The sequence below is a fragment of the Thalassophryne amazonica genome, chromosome 15 (assembly GCF_902500255.1).
Source record: "Thalassophryne amazonica chromosome 15, fThaAma1.1, whole genome shotgun sequence".
In the NCBI taxonomy this organism is placed as follows: Eukaryota; Metazoa; Chordata; class Actinopteri; order Batrachoidiformes; family Batrachoididae; genus Thalassophryne; species Thalassophryne amazonica.
This window is the reverse complement of record NC_047117.1, coordinates 83,320,365-83,336,987: the sequence shown is the minus strand read 5'-3', so window position 1 is coordinate 83,336,987 and position 16,623 is coordinate 83,320,365. Positions and strand designations below refer to the sequence as shown.

At 40.4% G+C, this 16,623-nt stretch overlaps 1 protein-coding gene across 1 annotated transcript in view; it reads left to right on the top strand.

Annotated features, from left to right (window-relative positions):
• Nucleotides 1-1,024: 1,024 nt before the first annotated feature.
• The window catches only part of si:dkey-237i9.1 (SEC14-like protein 1), a 90,419-nt gene continuing 74,820 nt past the window's right edge, over nucleotides 1,025-16,623 (top strand). Inside the window, exons 1-2 of the mRNA XM_034187416.1 lie at nucleotides 1,025-1,343; nucleotides 3,857-3,946. Coding sequence (XP_034043307.1) covers nucleotides 3,884-3,946 — 63 coding nt within the window. The 5' untranslated portion in view covers nucleotides 1,025-1,343; nucleotides 3,857-3,883. The remainder of the gene's footprint in view (nucleotides 1,344-3,856; nucleotides 3,947-16,623) is intronic.

Sequence of the window (16,623 nt, the reverse complement as noted above, 5' to 3'; positions counted from 1 at the left end):
AGGAGAGAGCAACAACACACAGGAGTGGATGAACGCACCCCGTAACAGAGAGGGGAGAAGCCGCCTCCACCTCTTGGCAAGAATAGCAGGAAGGTGAGTACTTATCCCAAAATGAGGTGTTTAGTAGTCACCAGTCCTGAAACAAGGTTTTAGTTGATAATGCAATGTGTACCTGCAGAGAATACTACCTTGGTCTTAGGCGATATCTCGGCACTGAGGTGGAGACGCCGTCCTCCTGATATACCTTGGTGCTGAGTAGAACAGCTGTGTCCGGTGATGGGTGACAGCTGTCACCCAGGCTACTCCCATGATGCGGCAGCGCCCTCTGGTGCCTGGAGCCCGCACTCCAGGCAGGGCGCCCTCTGGTGGTGGTGGGCCAGCAGTACCTCCTCTTCAGCGGCCCACACAACATTGTGTCTAAAATTCTCGTGAATATATTATCTGGGTTTTTGTTTGATGTTTTGTTTGTTTTGTTTGAATATATATATATATGATGTATGAAATTCGGTTTGCGTTTATAAAATTCAACACAGGTTAAACATAGCAGACACGGAATATTTTGAATATTTGTTTTAGCAAAGTCTTATTAACGTGATGAAAAGCATAAAAATTACATTTTGGTAGTATAATGTTCATTTGCAATTGTTGTCATGTGGTTTCTTTATGTTGTTTAGACTGCAGCAACTCTGACGCGCAAGGGATTATGGGATATCTCATAGGGAGAATTCAGCCCACCAGGTGAAAACTGCTTCTGCCGCCGATGTAAGACCCATTTTTTTTTTTTTTTTTTGCAGAAATAGAAGGAAGTCTCCTGTAATTACATGCATTTAGCACTGTTTGAGAGTTAGTGGAAATTGTCTTGCAGTCAAATTTTACTGTAACTTTCAAATTATTATTTATTTGATTTTTTTCGCCTGACTGTCTGTGGTAAAGTTTGCCCTGCAGTTCAGCAAGGCGCCGCCAGGCTGCGCAGACAGTAGCCAAAACCGCTGAAAACTGATCTGAAAGGGGCGGAGTTACAGCATTAGGATGACAGTGAGAGGAGGAGAGGACCGAGAGAGGTTTATTTGTCTTCTCCTTTGCGGTTCAGTTGTGTTTTCCTTTGCCTGTTTTGTTCATAGTTATTGCCGTGCTCGTCGCTGTCGTGTTGCGAGGAATTCTTACTTAAAGGTTTGCATGTTGATCCGACTACATGCCAGCTAGCACAACAAAGCTAGCTCGTTAGCCGTTGGCTTCAGATCGCTAACAGGTAAAGTGAAGAATCGGAGTCGCTGAAGGGAATGGAAAGAAACAACGACTAATCAGAGAGAACCACTCACGGATTCTGTCTTCTTGAGTCACTGGTAAGCATGACGTTTTGTGGGTAGTGATGTCATAAGGGTTTTTTAATCAAGGATAAATAAACGGAAGAGATTTTAATCACACCTGGATCTTTCTCAAAAACAATAATCTCCACACAAAAGTTAATTGAAATCCGGCACATACATTTTAAATTACTGTGAACACAGTAGATTGACAGCTTTCCTCCTGTTGGAGGTAAATGTAGACACAGACAGCTCTTGACCACCTGATAGAGGAAGGTTCTATGTCTCAAGTCTATATAAGCATACAGACAGTTGCCCAGTTCGGGATCACCTTTTCTAAAGTCCCGCTATACGAAGCCATAATGCAACTGAATGTCCTTTATTGGGTATTGTTGTATTGGGTATTTGGATGTTATCTGGCTGAAGAAGTCTGGATGGTGTAGCCCTTCTACTTAAAGTGTGAAGCCACATTATGTGTGGTGCAAATATTTGCCGGAAATGGATCACTTTGCCCGGTTCTGGATCACGACACTCTCTGTCACTTTGGGGGCCTTTCTGGCATCTGGCTGGAGCCCTTCTAATGCAGAATGATGCACACTGTGCCCGAGAATGTGTTTTGAACACAAAACTATATAAATTATACTTATTAAATGAGAATTTACTTAGTTTCGAAAGGAACTGTTATACGTTTTTACGAGCGAAAAATTAAGTGTGGAGGTGAGATTTCTCTCGAATTAAAAAGTAAAAGCCCCCACATTCATGCCCATTCGTGATGTTGAGGTGACCCCCAAAATAAACATGGCTCACAAGTACTGACACGAAGCTGCTGCTTCAGTGATCCACAACCGGCATATTTTTGCGTCAGAGATAAATGCGTGCAGCAATTAAACAGCAAGACATAACACACTGACATTTTCTACCCAAGTAAGTAAGTATTTTCCCACTCTGGAACCAAAAACACCGAATGGCTAACTCACCTTTGCTACGTCTTAGAGATCGTTACTTTCAAACTTGCAGGAATGAGTGAGTCAGAAAAAGTGCGCACACCGCAGACACCGAATGTTTTGATTCCTCTGCTGATCACAAGGATGGCTGGATCCGGTCGAGCTTGTTGTCGTTTGTAGACAAAACATCAGTCTTTCCATTGGTACCAAGTATTAGCTTATTCACACTGATTATGAGTAACGGCGGCGCAAATACTACAGCAGTGATTCGGAACCAGCAATGATCCGGAACTGGGCAAGTGACTGTACATGAATGTGAATTGGAAAATTTTCAGATTGGATCAGGACCTTATCAGGGTTCTGCAGCTGTACATGACTTCTTGTGGTCCGGAATTGCCAGATAAGTGTGACTCGTCCATTGCATCAAATTACAATTTAACTAGCACAAATGAAATGTTAGCTTGTATTGATAATTTAAGTAATGATACACAGGAAATTTTGCTGAGTAAAATTTATTCTGCTGGGATAACATTTGATCTCAGTCTAAATAGAGTAAATTACACGCTGTCATAGAGTAAATCAGCTCGACAGTTCTAGCAGTCTGAACGGCCCACCCCCTAAACATTGGTCTGCGCTGCCTCCACCGTGCATGTGCCATGCTGGAGCCCAGCCGCTTGTCTGACAGAGTCTCTCTACCCAAAGCAATCAAATAGATTAATCGGATAGCAAGTGTGTTTAGAGATGAATGCCGTTGCAACCTTTCTGTCCTAGACAGGTTATTATTAGTCTGCCAGCCCTGATCCCTCTGTAAGTAGAGCTAGGACATCAGCTCATGCTCCTCCTTGACACCATATTCCCATCACAAGATATCAAGAATTACACAGGCATGTGTCAGCATGCTCAACAAATCTGTACCTCAGAATAGGAAGTTCAAGCCAAACTATGCATTTTGCGCAATGTTGTGCTTCTGTGACAAACCTGTTCAAGCACACTTGTGCAAGCAGTTTTGGATTTCACTGCTTATGCATACAGTCTTTCCTACAACAGAGTACTTTACTACAAGTAAAAATGGGGAACTTACTGGTGTATTCTTGATGTTCTTTTGCACTTTGTTGCCTGTTTTCTATCCTCTGCACAAATGTTCCAGATAGATAATGTGCTTTCTACAGCATAAAGAATGAGCACCTGCATGTTTGTCACAACACAGTGTTGTTTGTACTTAGTCTACTTGAATCCCATGTAGGTTGCAGGTATCCATTGCTCAGTGAGATGCTGGGCTCTAGTTTCCTGAAATCTGTGCAGTTTTCTAAAGCTTTGAAGTTTGTGCCAACATGCACAAAAACATTCAAGCAATCTGGCGTCATCCAACCATTCATCCAAAACCACACCTTTACTTAATCACAGCTCAGCTGTCCTGTTGTATGGTGACCATTACACCTACAATACTGTAATGTTAGCCTTTAGTACAGAGTACAGGTATATTTATTGCAATTCAAAGCAATGCAGCCCACAATCCAGGCTTTTCCCTTTTATAAAAAATATGATCATGCTTATATACACTGCAATTACTGATAGTTTTCTTTCTGACTTTTTTTTTTTACTACTCAGGTTATTAGTGTTGCTGTAATCTCCAATATGGTGCAGAAGTATCAGTCCCCAGTGCGGGTGTACAAGCATCCCTTTGAGCTGGTAATGGCGGTAAGTATCTGTGCTTTTTATATTTTCCTCAGTTAACCACCTCTTGACATGCATATTTCATTGTATAAATGGTGAGTAGCTGATGCTAATGTGTGAGTACTTCAGAGGTCACCCTTAGAAGATAATCTTTGAATTGCACAAATTTGAACAGAAGTATTTTTCTGCATGCTTTTTCCATTTAGTGAAATGAAGATGCGGTCACACATTGCTTTCTTGGTTTCTGCTCTGTGCTTAAGGAACTGTGATTTTAATAATACCCAACCCGCTTATTATGACATGTGCAGTGTTCAGAGTAAATAATGGGTTGTCTTTGACTGACCTGATGTAATCCATCAAAAATTGTCCTGATACAGATAGTAAGCAATTCTTTGAGCCTAAGGACTTCCCAACATTGATCATTGAATTAGCTACAATTGTTGATTTTTATTATTATTATTATTATTATTATTATTTTGAGTTGCTGTTTGTGGCAGCTACATAAAATACAGCAATTAACTAGATACTAGTGACTACAGTGAGTACATACAGGGAAAAAAGCAGTTGTGTGTTCACATCAATGGAGCATGTTAAAAGCAGACAGCCTCTACTGCCTTGTACTCTGACTATCACGTCAGGGTCCAAACACTGAAAGAATCACTCCCAAATATTAGTAGATGAGGATGGAGTGTGTATGTTGTGCTTTCCTTGTGTATTTCTGAGCCAAGTGTGGGTGGGTCCGAGGTAGCTAGTAGTCCACTGGGCTTGGGGGGCTTTTGCCCTTATTCATGTTGTGTGGGATATTGTAATTTCTTAGCAGCGCAGTCTACCATATAAAAACACAAAAAAAGGTTTGTTATAGGTAAAGGTTCCACTGCAAAGTGTGTGCTGGCAATCCATTTGCAATTTTAAAAATTTCAGTGTCTTCCACAGCTTTTAGTGACTGATTGCTTTGTTGTATCTTTTCATTCATTCACGTATAAATGCCAGTGTTCAGTGTAGGAGAACGTGTGAAACATACGAAGTAAGGCATTGTTCTTAACTGTAATGTGTCCAAAAGCCACATCGGGGTTTAGTTATATATCATTAAACATAAAAAATCCAGTGAATCACATGGCAAATTGCAAAAGGCCCATTGTGCTTAGCGCCGAGGGGCCAATGGCCGCTTCACATTTTATACAGGCTGAATCCGTGTATGTGTGTGTATATGTATTTTTTTTTTCTCCACTATCCTAGCACACTATAGACTTTCTCTTCCTAAAAAAATGATCTTACATTTGCCATGATTGTAGGCATCAAGTGTACTGCACACAGCTTTTACTGCACACCGTAGGATAGCTGGTGAGTCAGTGTTGGAGAAGGTTCACTGAGTAAATGCTTCAGCAGAGAGCAAGTGGAAAAACAGTGTTGAGTTCCTGAATTGTGGCTTTTCCTCCCGGTTCTTTCCTTGTGACAGTAAGGCTGATGGACAAGAGGAGTTTGGGTTTATTTTGAGCTTTTACAACATATCTCTACATCTGTTGAGAGCCTTATTTTTCTTCATAGAAATTCATTAATGGATAACAGGACAATCATGTGATGCTAGAAACATATATACTGAATTTGTCTTAAGATTGTGTCCTGAGTTACTTGTGAGTGTTTTGGTGCTATTGTGTTCATACAACTGGGTTTGTAACTGATATATCCATCTCTTTTGCTCTCTATCATGTCTTTTGGGCTTCTTAAGCATAGGTTCAATTTTCTTAACAAGAACATGTCCCTTCTACGCTTGGAACAAGAGTGTTGTAGTACTTAATCCCCTTATGCCATGGATTGGACTGGATTGAGGCACTGTACCTGTGCACAACTATAAATGGAAGCCTGGTACTAGGCTGGGTCTACACATTCAGCTGAAAGAAGGGAATAACAGTAATTCTTGGGCTGAAGCTAATTCTTTATTAAATTGCGTAATCAAAATGGGAACAATCTTCTACATTGATGAATTGTTTTGTTCTAGGAATTGGAAAGGATTGGATAGTCATTATTTTATAGTAAACTAATATTGGTCTGGAGTCACCTGACTGAATTCAGTCATGTAAAAGTCACATGAACGAATTAAGCAATTGTCCCATTAAATTCACCAGCCTCAGTCTCTGTTCCAATGCATTTTAAAAGTGCACGCTTCACGCTATATACGAGTTTTTAAATTATGTTAATAGGCCTACTATAACCTGAATTATGATAAATAATTTCTGCAATGTGTGAATTTTATGATCATGTTTGGTGTGCGTATTTGCAGAATTCCGCAATAAACAGTCTCACATTTCCTCATTCAACTGAGCTGAGAGTTCCAAGTGGAGAAAAAAACACGCCTTCCACTTTATCTTTGGTGGAACCCCACGACATGAGCCAATCAGGATCATCAACCCACATGGTGGTCTGTGAGGTCTTTCTGGAAGAAATGCCACCCAAAGCAGACAAACTATCACTGCCTCCTGCTGGACAGAAGCAGGAATGGTGAAATGAGATTATTCCAGTGCACAAAAATACACATCTAACAAGTCAGAGAATCAGGCGCTCAGAATTAATTATGTTATTTTTTTTTGTTGTTGTTGGTTTTTTTTTTATTTGTTTATTTTAATCAATTTAGCTTTGCAAAGGGTCTATGTGACCCATTCAGAAACGCTTCCATTCCATACCATTACCGTGAAGGGAGATATATATATATATATATATATATATATATATATATATATATATATATATATATATATATATATATATATATATATATATATATATATATATATATATATATATATATATACATACACACACACACACATGAATTTTAGGTCATATCACCCAGCCCTGTTAGACACAGATGAATCCAGGTTCCTTTAAAATTCCAAAAATGACTTTGTGTATGTTCAGTTTGATCTCTGTGAGTCTGAATATATTGTGAATCTTAATTGAAGAGCTAAAAATGATGAGTTCAGTATGTTTGCTCTGACTTATCTCTGCAGAGTATTACTGCAGACACAGCAACGCAGACTTAACTATGCGTCACAACAGTTCCTGCATCTTTCTATTGAAACATTACTTCCTTTAGCAAGTCTTTCACCATTGCAGCACACTGAGTGTGACAACACATCCTGCATTTGTTGGAACTGTAATGGAAGGACTTATGCTGTGTGTGTATATAGTCTGTGTTAGAAATAATCTGCACTTTATTGATCTTTTTTAATTCCTCCTTGCTTTTTCTCTGTCAGAAGCTTCTGAACCATTCAGCAGTAATGGTGTCTGCCTTTTTTCTTTCTGGTGGTTACACTGTACTTTGAGGAATTTGCTGCACTTTCTTTGCTCTGTTCTGTCTTTTGGATAGTGTCACTTCTTTGGAATACCCATTTGTTTTTCTGAGAACTAAAACACTCAGGCGTAGTGTCCCCCTGTTAAAGCACTGAAATGCATTCCTTTAGTCGCAATGAAATACAGTCTTTTTACTTGCCCGCGAGGAGCCGCTCAGTTCACTGACAGGTGCTCTAAACATATTTCGACCTGTTGTGTCTTGAATGTGTAGTTGCACAAGTTATGCTTTGTTCCCAGATGGCCTTAAGCTGTTTTTGTTCAGTGTTTAACCGCACAATCCTCTAAACATTGCATTCCCAGTGTTGACAGTTCTTTGGCAAACATCATGGACTTCTCTCAGCTTGGCAGTTGTAATCCCAACTTCTTGATTATATAACTTGTATGCTTAACTGTCAAATGGTAACATACCTGTGCTGTAACTGACCTAATTGTTTTATGTTTTGCTCTCATCACTCATCTTCAACTAATCTGGGATCGGGTCATGGGGGTAGTAACAGCTTCCGCAGGGGACCCCAAACTTCTCTTTCCCGGGTCACATTAACCACTTCTGACTGGGGGATCCCGAGGTGTTCCCAGGCCAGTGTGGGGATATAATCCTTCCACCTAGTCCTGGGTCTTCCCCGGGTTCTCCTTCCAGCTGGACGTGCCTGGAACACCTCCCTAGGGAGGTGCCCAGAGGACATGCTTACCAGATACCCAAGCCATCTCAGCTGGCTCCTTTCAACATGAAGGGGTAGCGGCTCTGCTCCGAGCTCCTCATGAATGACTGAGCTCCTCACCCTATCTTTAAGGGAGACACCAGCCACCCTCCTGAGGAAACTCATTTTGGCCGCTTATACCCGTGATCTTGTTCTTTTGGTCATGACCCAACCAACCCTCATGACCATAGGTGAGAGTAGGAATGAAGATTGACCGGTCGATTGAGAGATTTGCATTTTTGGCTCAACTCCCTTTTTGTCACAACAGTACGATAGAGCGAATGCAGTACTGTCCCTGCTGCGCCAATTCTCCGGCCAATCTCATGCTCCATTGTTCCCTCTGTTGTGAACAAGACCCAGAGATACTTGAACTCCTTCACTTGTTACATTTATTTAAAAAAAAAAAAAGTTTATAACTTGTTACAACAAAAGTCTAGCGCAGGTAACTCAGTGGAAAATGATTTGAGCTACCAATATGTAGAGCTCTGGATTTGATTCCTCATCATGCTACCTGTCTGTAGGTGGGTCTCCATTATCCTCCAAATTCCAAATGCATGCATTTCGAAAAAAAAAAAAAAACATCCTCTCAAATATTGCAGAAAAGTTTTTACACTCACATGAGGTGGTTTTTCAGGCAATTTCAAAAATTTATATTTTGCTAAACTGGGGAGAATCACTTTTGCTGCCGTTATAAGTCAAATGACATACAGAAAGAGCCACATGATAGTTTGAAATCCATGGCACAGTATGCGTGGACAGAGTAAGATGGAATGCTTGTTAAAGCTTATTAGAGAAGACAATACAACAATATCCCATTAGAAGGAAATCAAAGAAACAATGAAATGTCAATATTTAACAGGACTTGCCCATCGGTCACTATGACTTTTGAAATTAGTTCTCGTGAGAGCCTTTGCTGGACTGATGGTTATCGTAAGAGCACAAAACCCAATTGGAGACCGCAGTCTTGTTTGCGGGTGGGTGATAATGGTTAAAATATAACGCATATGATTTCTCTACTTCAGGGGACCAACCACAGCATTTTCAATGGGTTTTTGGGCAAATTACATGCAAACAAAGTGAAAATGCAAAGAAAAAGTGACGATGCGGTGGGAAAGTGGACATGTGTTGCAGATTGTTTATGATCCGGAGCACAAACGTGTCAAGGCGGTTTTGCAGGCGAGAGAACGGAGCTACTCTGGCTAGCTGTGTAGGCTAACACTTACCGACACGACCTCTCCCACTCACTTCGTCTTTTCTTCTCCACTGGGAACCGAAAAACAAAATAGTTTCTGCGACTGCTACGGTGATTGCAGCGGAAAACAAAACAGTACACCATTTATCCATGTGAAGTTATACTGTGTATATATTGCGCAACAGAGCGCAGGCATCCCTCAGTGGTCAAATCCTGAGATATCACGTAGGGTTCAAATGAGACTGCGGCACCCTATAGGCACATTTTATCACTCAGTGGAAATGCTGTCATTTCACTATTGTGTTTTGTCAACATTCTGGAAATATTGCTTAATTTTTGTGGCAATCTGTAATGGAACTCAAACTTTATTGTCATGAGTTATAACATTGGTAGAGAAGAAAAAGGCAAGTGTGTATTTGCAAATTTTAAGCGTGTATTTGCAAATTTTGTTTGCCTTTGAGAAAGATGAGAACAGCAACACACAGTCTTGTTTGCAAAAGTCATTAATAAAATAGCAAAGTATCTAAAGGGCCACTCTTGTGATTTATATATTTATATACACTGTTCACGTCAATACTTTGTGACCAGTCGATGTATTAACAGGATGTGAGTTATAATGGTGCGTGTACGTGTGTGTTTCATTGTTATACATACATTATACTTTTTATATATACATACATTATACACCATGCAATTGATGGGCTTAAGCATCAGCATTAAATCATTTGTTCTAACCATTGTGGTGTTGTAACTTTTTGATTGGACACAGTTCAAAAATTCTTGCCTATAAATTAATATTTATAGTCATACACTGTACATTTTATTCATACACATAAAAAACACACATTGGTTGTTCTGTGCTAAATAGAATTTTTGTTTACCCTTTGCTGTCCACACTGCTTTGTCTTCCACTCACTTATCTTGTTCTTTCATGGTCACTCAGTTTTTTAAAACTGCCCTCCTCAGACAACTTTACCATGTAGTACTCCACTGTTTGTATTTCTCAGTATTTGATATAAATGAAGTTCAAGGCCTAGTCAGTGACATAGTGTTTGTGTCTATTCCCTGACGCATGTAAGGGAAACTTCTTGTGAAAGTAATGATTTGCATAAAAAAGCCTTATATTCAGTTTGTCCGAATACTTATGAGCTCCAAAGATGGAGGCACTATGAAATACACATGGCTATAAGTTTTAAGTGGTTAATGTAGTGTTTTTTGTTAAACTCCTTGAATTAGAGCTAACAGTTGACATCTTGAGTGGTTCTTTTCAACTCCATTGTAGTGATATACATGGGGAAAATTACAAAAGTTGTCATTCTGCAATTATTTCTGGACCTAACTGTGTGTATGTATGATACTTTGTGAACTGTACTCTGTGTGTGGTGTCCTGCCAGTCACTGAGTGCCAAAACTATCTCATTTAGTTTGGTCTTATTAAACATGCAGATACACTTATGTGTTAATACTGGCCTTGATAACTTAAAAAAAAAAAAAAAAAAAAATCCTCCAACAAAATGTTTTTAGGAGAGCGTGGCAGTGTGTCATCGAAGTAATGTAGAACAGACACAGTTTGTTTATACAAAATCAGCCTTGGCCTGCAGCGATCCCTTGAGTCTGCTACCACATCTCAAAAACAGGAAACGTACTCAATGCTGTTATTGCTATCATGGTGCAGGTCGCTCTCAGAGCCTCCAGTCTGTCCTCGGGGAGTCACATAAGAATGTCAACAACACAACACAATACCTCCATCACTGTTGTTTCAGGCCTGAAGGGACAGTTGCTTCTGGAACACATTAATTATTAAAGAATGACTTGAGTGGACTGACCCCAGAATAGCACATAACTTTCTAAATTGATGCCATCTGTCACAGTTGAATTTAATCGACACAAAATATGTCTAAAGTCTTTCATATCATAGATTAGTACACACACAGTAGAGAGGAGGGTATTAACTGAGTCAAAGCTTGTTGTTGTCTAACCTGCTCCATGGAAACGTATGGGCCTGCAGTTAATCCATGGGGACAAAGCGCTTTGGTCCTACCCCTGTCCCAGCAGAATTTCCACAGTGGAGGGGAAAGGGAACTGAGCGTGCTATGCCGGTTTAATGCCTGCTTTGCGTTTACACCCAGTCGTCAACAAGAAATGTTTTCGTCCAGATGATTTCCACATAAACCACACCAGAGATTCATTATGCGTAACCTGGAAATTTTGTATTACAACAGACCGGCTATTTTTAAAAGCATAATTTGATTTGTAGGTTGACATAAACAGGTAATGGGCAGTGTGACCCATACGTTACACTTTGGTCTTTGCAGCATGTCTTCAATCAGTAGCTGATTTTTCAAAAAGGGTGAATTCCTTAACGATAAAGCCAACTAAATGTTTTTTTTTTTTTTAAATATATCTATTTTTCACAACTGTAAGTTGTGCTTGTCAGGAGAAATTTTGTCCTTCTAGCAAACTTTTGCATATTAAAACTCAAGAACTGTCAAACTCTTAAAATCCTACTTTTTTATATATTAATACTGGGAGGTCAAAGCTCTCCATGCTAAAATAAATGCATTTCAGTCATTTATAAATTGCCTTTCTTAACCACACATGTACAGATATGTGCTCATGCACTTAAACCTCTTAAACTTAAAAGTTAAATTGAGTTTAATAATATGTTGAATTGATGGTCAAGTGTGATTTCTAAATCTTGGACTGGTTGACAGCCAAAAATCAGCTTACAGTGGTGTCCCTTTGCCTTTATCAGCAGCTTAATTGTGCTATTTTATGTGGAAATATTCATCAGTGTTTTTTTTTAATTGACTTTAAATAAAAAAAAAAAACCTGTTCTAGTTGACAGGTCACAGATTCAATGTAACCTGAATGTTCCGATGCCGACAAACTTTTGTGATAATTCTTCCACAAACTTAAGCAGTGTGACAGTTTTGCAGTTGCTTCTATCAAAGAATTTGCTTTCTTTTACAATGTGAAACATGCAATTTTTATTCATTTGTTAGGCATGCCTTCTGTAATTGTCTCCATGTAGGTTGATCCTTAACATGTCGCGTTAGAGCTCATTATTTTTGTTCCATTTACTCAGGAGCTGACATATCTAAACTTGGTTAATCCTGACAGCCTTGTCTGTCCCTGTCTGGAGCCACTGGGCCGGGGCAGTGTTCTGTCTTCCCGTATCCTGACCCACTTACCATCATGTCTGGTTAAAGGTGTTGCAGTCTAGTTCTCTAACATTGCAGCGGCGCTTGCTTTACTCGCTTGTATATCCAGCTATAAAATGCTTGCCTGTCTCCTATTACCTTGTGGCCTTACCTGTAGTGGCATGCACACTGTTTGTACACTATCTAAAGCAGCTGTAACACCAGGCCAGGTTTGGTGGAGTTTTCTCCAAGTGGTAAGCTTCAGTGGTTCCAAATGAGACCCACCAGGAAGGAAAAGTTGCAATTCTTTGACTGGCCACTTGAGGCTGGCTCCAAAAGTGACCACACTGCCACAGACACAAAGATTAAAAATAAAATATGCAATTTTAGAGGAGAAAAAAGGGCTTTGGTCTGTGTATATATATTTTCCCCTTTCATGACAACTATATGAAGGGAGAATTTTTTTTAACTTCTTATTTTAGATTAGATTAGATTAGATAAACCTTTATTCATCCCTCATTGGGGAAATTTCAGATTTCCACACTCACATTCCACATACAAACAGCAATTGATCTACATTTATTACTTGTTTACTGTAATAATGGCACACATCAGAATTAGGACAACACATATACATTTTACATTGTTTATGTGCACTAAACTTGAAACAGTCCGTTTTCCAATTGAGGCGATGTGAGTGTGTTGGTAGCCGCTGCAACTATCAAGTCGCGCTGCCTGCCAGCTTGGGAAAGAACGGAGGCCAGCCACAGGAAGGGAGGGGCAGGAAAGAGGTGAGAGGAGAGTGGAGGAGATGCGACTGCCCTCGTCGGAGTCCCAAGCTAAGATGTTTTAAGACATAGTTGTGCATAATTAGGGGCATGACCACTTTGAGTGACAGCTTTCTGAGCCAAGAGTTCAGACTCAGAGCATTGTGGAGGGCTATCTCTGTCGTGTTTTGAGCATTTTATTGCAAATATCTGTCATAATGTCTAGTTGTGTGGCTAATTCTCTTGACTGATCATCTAAGATGTCTGTGCTTCAATATTTGCATAGAGTGAAATTTTTATCTAATGTTGTATGCCAATGGTGTTAACACTTCCATTAGGTCCATTTAATCTGTGATTAAATAATAAATAAGCGGGTCATAATTTTTTATGCCCAGACCAAAGCAAACCTTTATGAGAACAATCGCCCAGTCACCAAAAAAAAGATTTATTAAAACACCCTAACTGAGTTTGCCTTTTAGGTTAGCTTATCAATAACATGAAGCTGGGGGCATATTCAGGCTTTTTGTCCCACCCAGGTCATGACTGTCTCACCCACACACCACCTCTTTTTCCAAACATAGGTTAATTGTGACGTAGGCAGAGTAAGCACTGTCAACATGGCAACACCCAAAGCAAAAACTTTTGGCCTTCATATAGGCTCTTCCGGGTCTATAGAAAACCTATGGGTGACGTCATGCAAGGTTTGTCCAGTATATGTACAATAGGGGTGTCCATAGGGGTGATCTTTTTTTTTGGCTCAGAAAAGAGAGTCAAATACTACTTTACTTTCCATTAAAAAAAAAAAAAAAAAAAAAAAAAAGAACTTGATGAACAATGAAAACAAGGAACTTTTGCCTGTGGTCCTGAATGAAAAATGAGAACAAGTTGCCCAGTGTTTTACATTTTTACTGCGACTGCATCAAAATTAATGCAGTTATCTCTTCAGAAACAAGCCACTTGACACTAAATCACACTTGTGTAATAATATGCATTTAATCTGCAGTTCAGATGCATGCCAAATCCATATGTACCACGGAACAGCTATGATCTTGTATATAGTCTATGGTATTCCCGATCAGTGCCTCTGCAAAGCTTTTGGGTGTCCCAGATGGAAGTAGACATGTTGGTTAAAGCCGTGCTGTTTTTCATCATGTTGAAAATTTGCAGGAGCTCAGTTGGACTCTGTGTGCTTAGCTCAGAGTGGTCCAGTGCATGTTTGGGAGAATCACCCGGGGGGGGGGATTATATTATATTATTATTATTTTGGACTGACTTTTGCCAAGAGGAGGGCCTGCTCTGGACGATGTGGTATTGAACTCAGCCAGACTGGAGCCCCTTTGAGAAATTAACTGCACCAAGCTGTACGTCAGCTCAAAACAAAGCCAGGTGTAAAAGCAGCTTTAAGAGTTTCAGAGTTACTGATGTGTAAGTACACATCAGCATTTCTTGAAGCATGAAATGGGCTCATTTAAGGATTTTGCCTCGTAAATTTTTTTAATTGTCCTTGAAGTAAGAGAAAATACTCAGCTTAAAAGCAACCCTGATTACACGTTGTTCTTGATATTCTGAATAATACAGCTTTGTTTTTTAAATCATAGCAGCTCTGCCAGAAGTTTTGTCTTGATGTTGTCCTGACATTGTACATGTCTGTCCTAACTGATGAAATATCCATCTGTTTTTTCTTAATGAATCGTGGTCCCTCGCCTGCACTGTCTCATTCATTTAGTTTGCTCAATGCCGAAAAGAGAGTGTGCTCTTCTGTGGGGACAGATGGCTGTTCAGCTTTGAAAAAGCATTAATAAAAGACTGTACCTCCAAGCACCATGTGACTGTGTGAACCACTGAGAAAATTTTGCAGCAGAGTTCATTCGCTGATCACAAGGACTCTTGCTCAGCCTCCTTCCTGCTGCAAGGCTGAAACGTTGCGCCAGCAGCTCCGCTCCCCCCACCGTGTTCCTCTGTCCGTTCAACAGAAACGGACACGTGCACTGACAGATGCATGTGTAAGCGTGCACTCTTACACAATGATCCTGTAACGTGTTGCATACTGCAGTCATACTACAGTACAAGGTGGCACTGGATAATAACGTGTGTGTGTGTGCGTGTGCGTGTGCGTGTGCGTGTGTGTGTGTGTGTGTGTGTGTGTGTGTGTGTGTGTGTGTGTGTGTGTGTGTGTGTGTGTGTGTGTGTGTGTAGATAGATAGATATCGGGTCCCACAAAATATGCAACATTTTATCAGCAAAGAAAATGGTCAAAGCAGATGTCTAGGAAATAAATGTTTTGCTAGATAGAAAGCTGAAAGGTTGAAGTTTTTCATACCAATGTCAATATTGGCCCTGCATTTTGTCAGCCTAGCATAAAGTAACTGCACCCGTTTGACACTCATGGTCTGGTGCCAAAACTCAATAAAATTTTTGTTCGCTGTAGTATGGTTAATCTTGGCATTTTCCTGTCTTGCTTGGCATCAACATAAACTTCAGGGTCTCTGCAAGTAAAAAAGAAACAGTAGTGATTACGTTTGTAGCATTTAAGGGTTAAACCGAGTGCTTTAAATGTTGTATATATTTTTTTGGAACACCCTATATGAGGTCTATTAGAAAAGTATCCGACCTTATTATTTTTTTCAAAAACCATATGGATTTGAATCACGTGTGATTGCGTCAGACAAGCTTGAACCCTCATGCGCATGCGTGAGTTTTTCCACGCCTGTTGGTTGCGTCATTCGCCTGTGAGCAGACTTTGAGTGAGGAGTGGTCCAGCCCCCTCATCGTTGTTTCATTGCCAGGAAATGGCGGAATGATTTGGGCTTTTTTTTCCATCAGAATTTTTTCAGAAACTGTTAGAGACAGGCAGCTGGAAACCATTAGAAAAAATTTATCTGGCTTTCGGTGAAAATGTTACAGGCTTGGTAGAGAATAAGGAGTGTTACTGTCAATTTAAGGACGGCCCCCAGTGGCTGTGGGGCGCGCCACGCTCCGAAGCCGCCATCGACAGGCTGAACGACCATTTCATTTCTAAACGGATGGCTGTCTGGATCCGTGACCATCGTGTGCTATTTCTCTGGTTATCACAAGAGCTGGACATCAACCATTTTCCGGCAGATTTCACTTTTAACAAGAGATTTTGTCATGGAAAGCCAAGCGGAGGCTTCGCGCGTCACGATGGATTTGCTACTGGAGCGAGACAAAACCACCTCCGTTTTGATCTCACAGGACGGCTTTGAGATGCCGTTCAGACAGCTGTCAGTGGTTTTTCCATCGAGTGATTATCCGAGAAATTGTGGATGTGCCTGGACATGCCAGAACATGTCCCATGAGGCTTCATTACGGCGTTGCTTTGCGCCATGCGGCACCACCGCGATGCGCGAAGCCTCCGCTCCTCTTTCCATGACAAAAACTCCTGTAACAGTGGAATATGCCGTTCATTTCCAAACTGGACGCTGTGTTTTATCCGGGACGTCGTCTGACTAGCACAGGAATTGTGAAAAGACGTGGACATCAGCACTTTTTCGGCACATTGAGACAGACGTGCGGAGGAATGGCCATATTTTGGC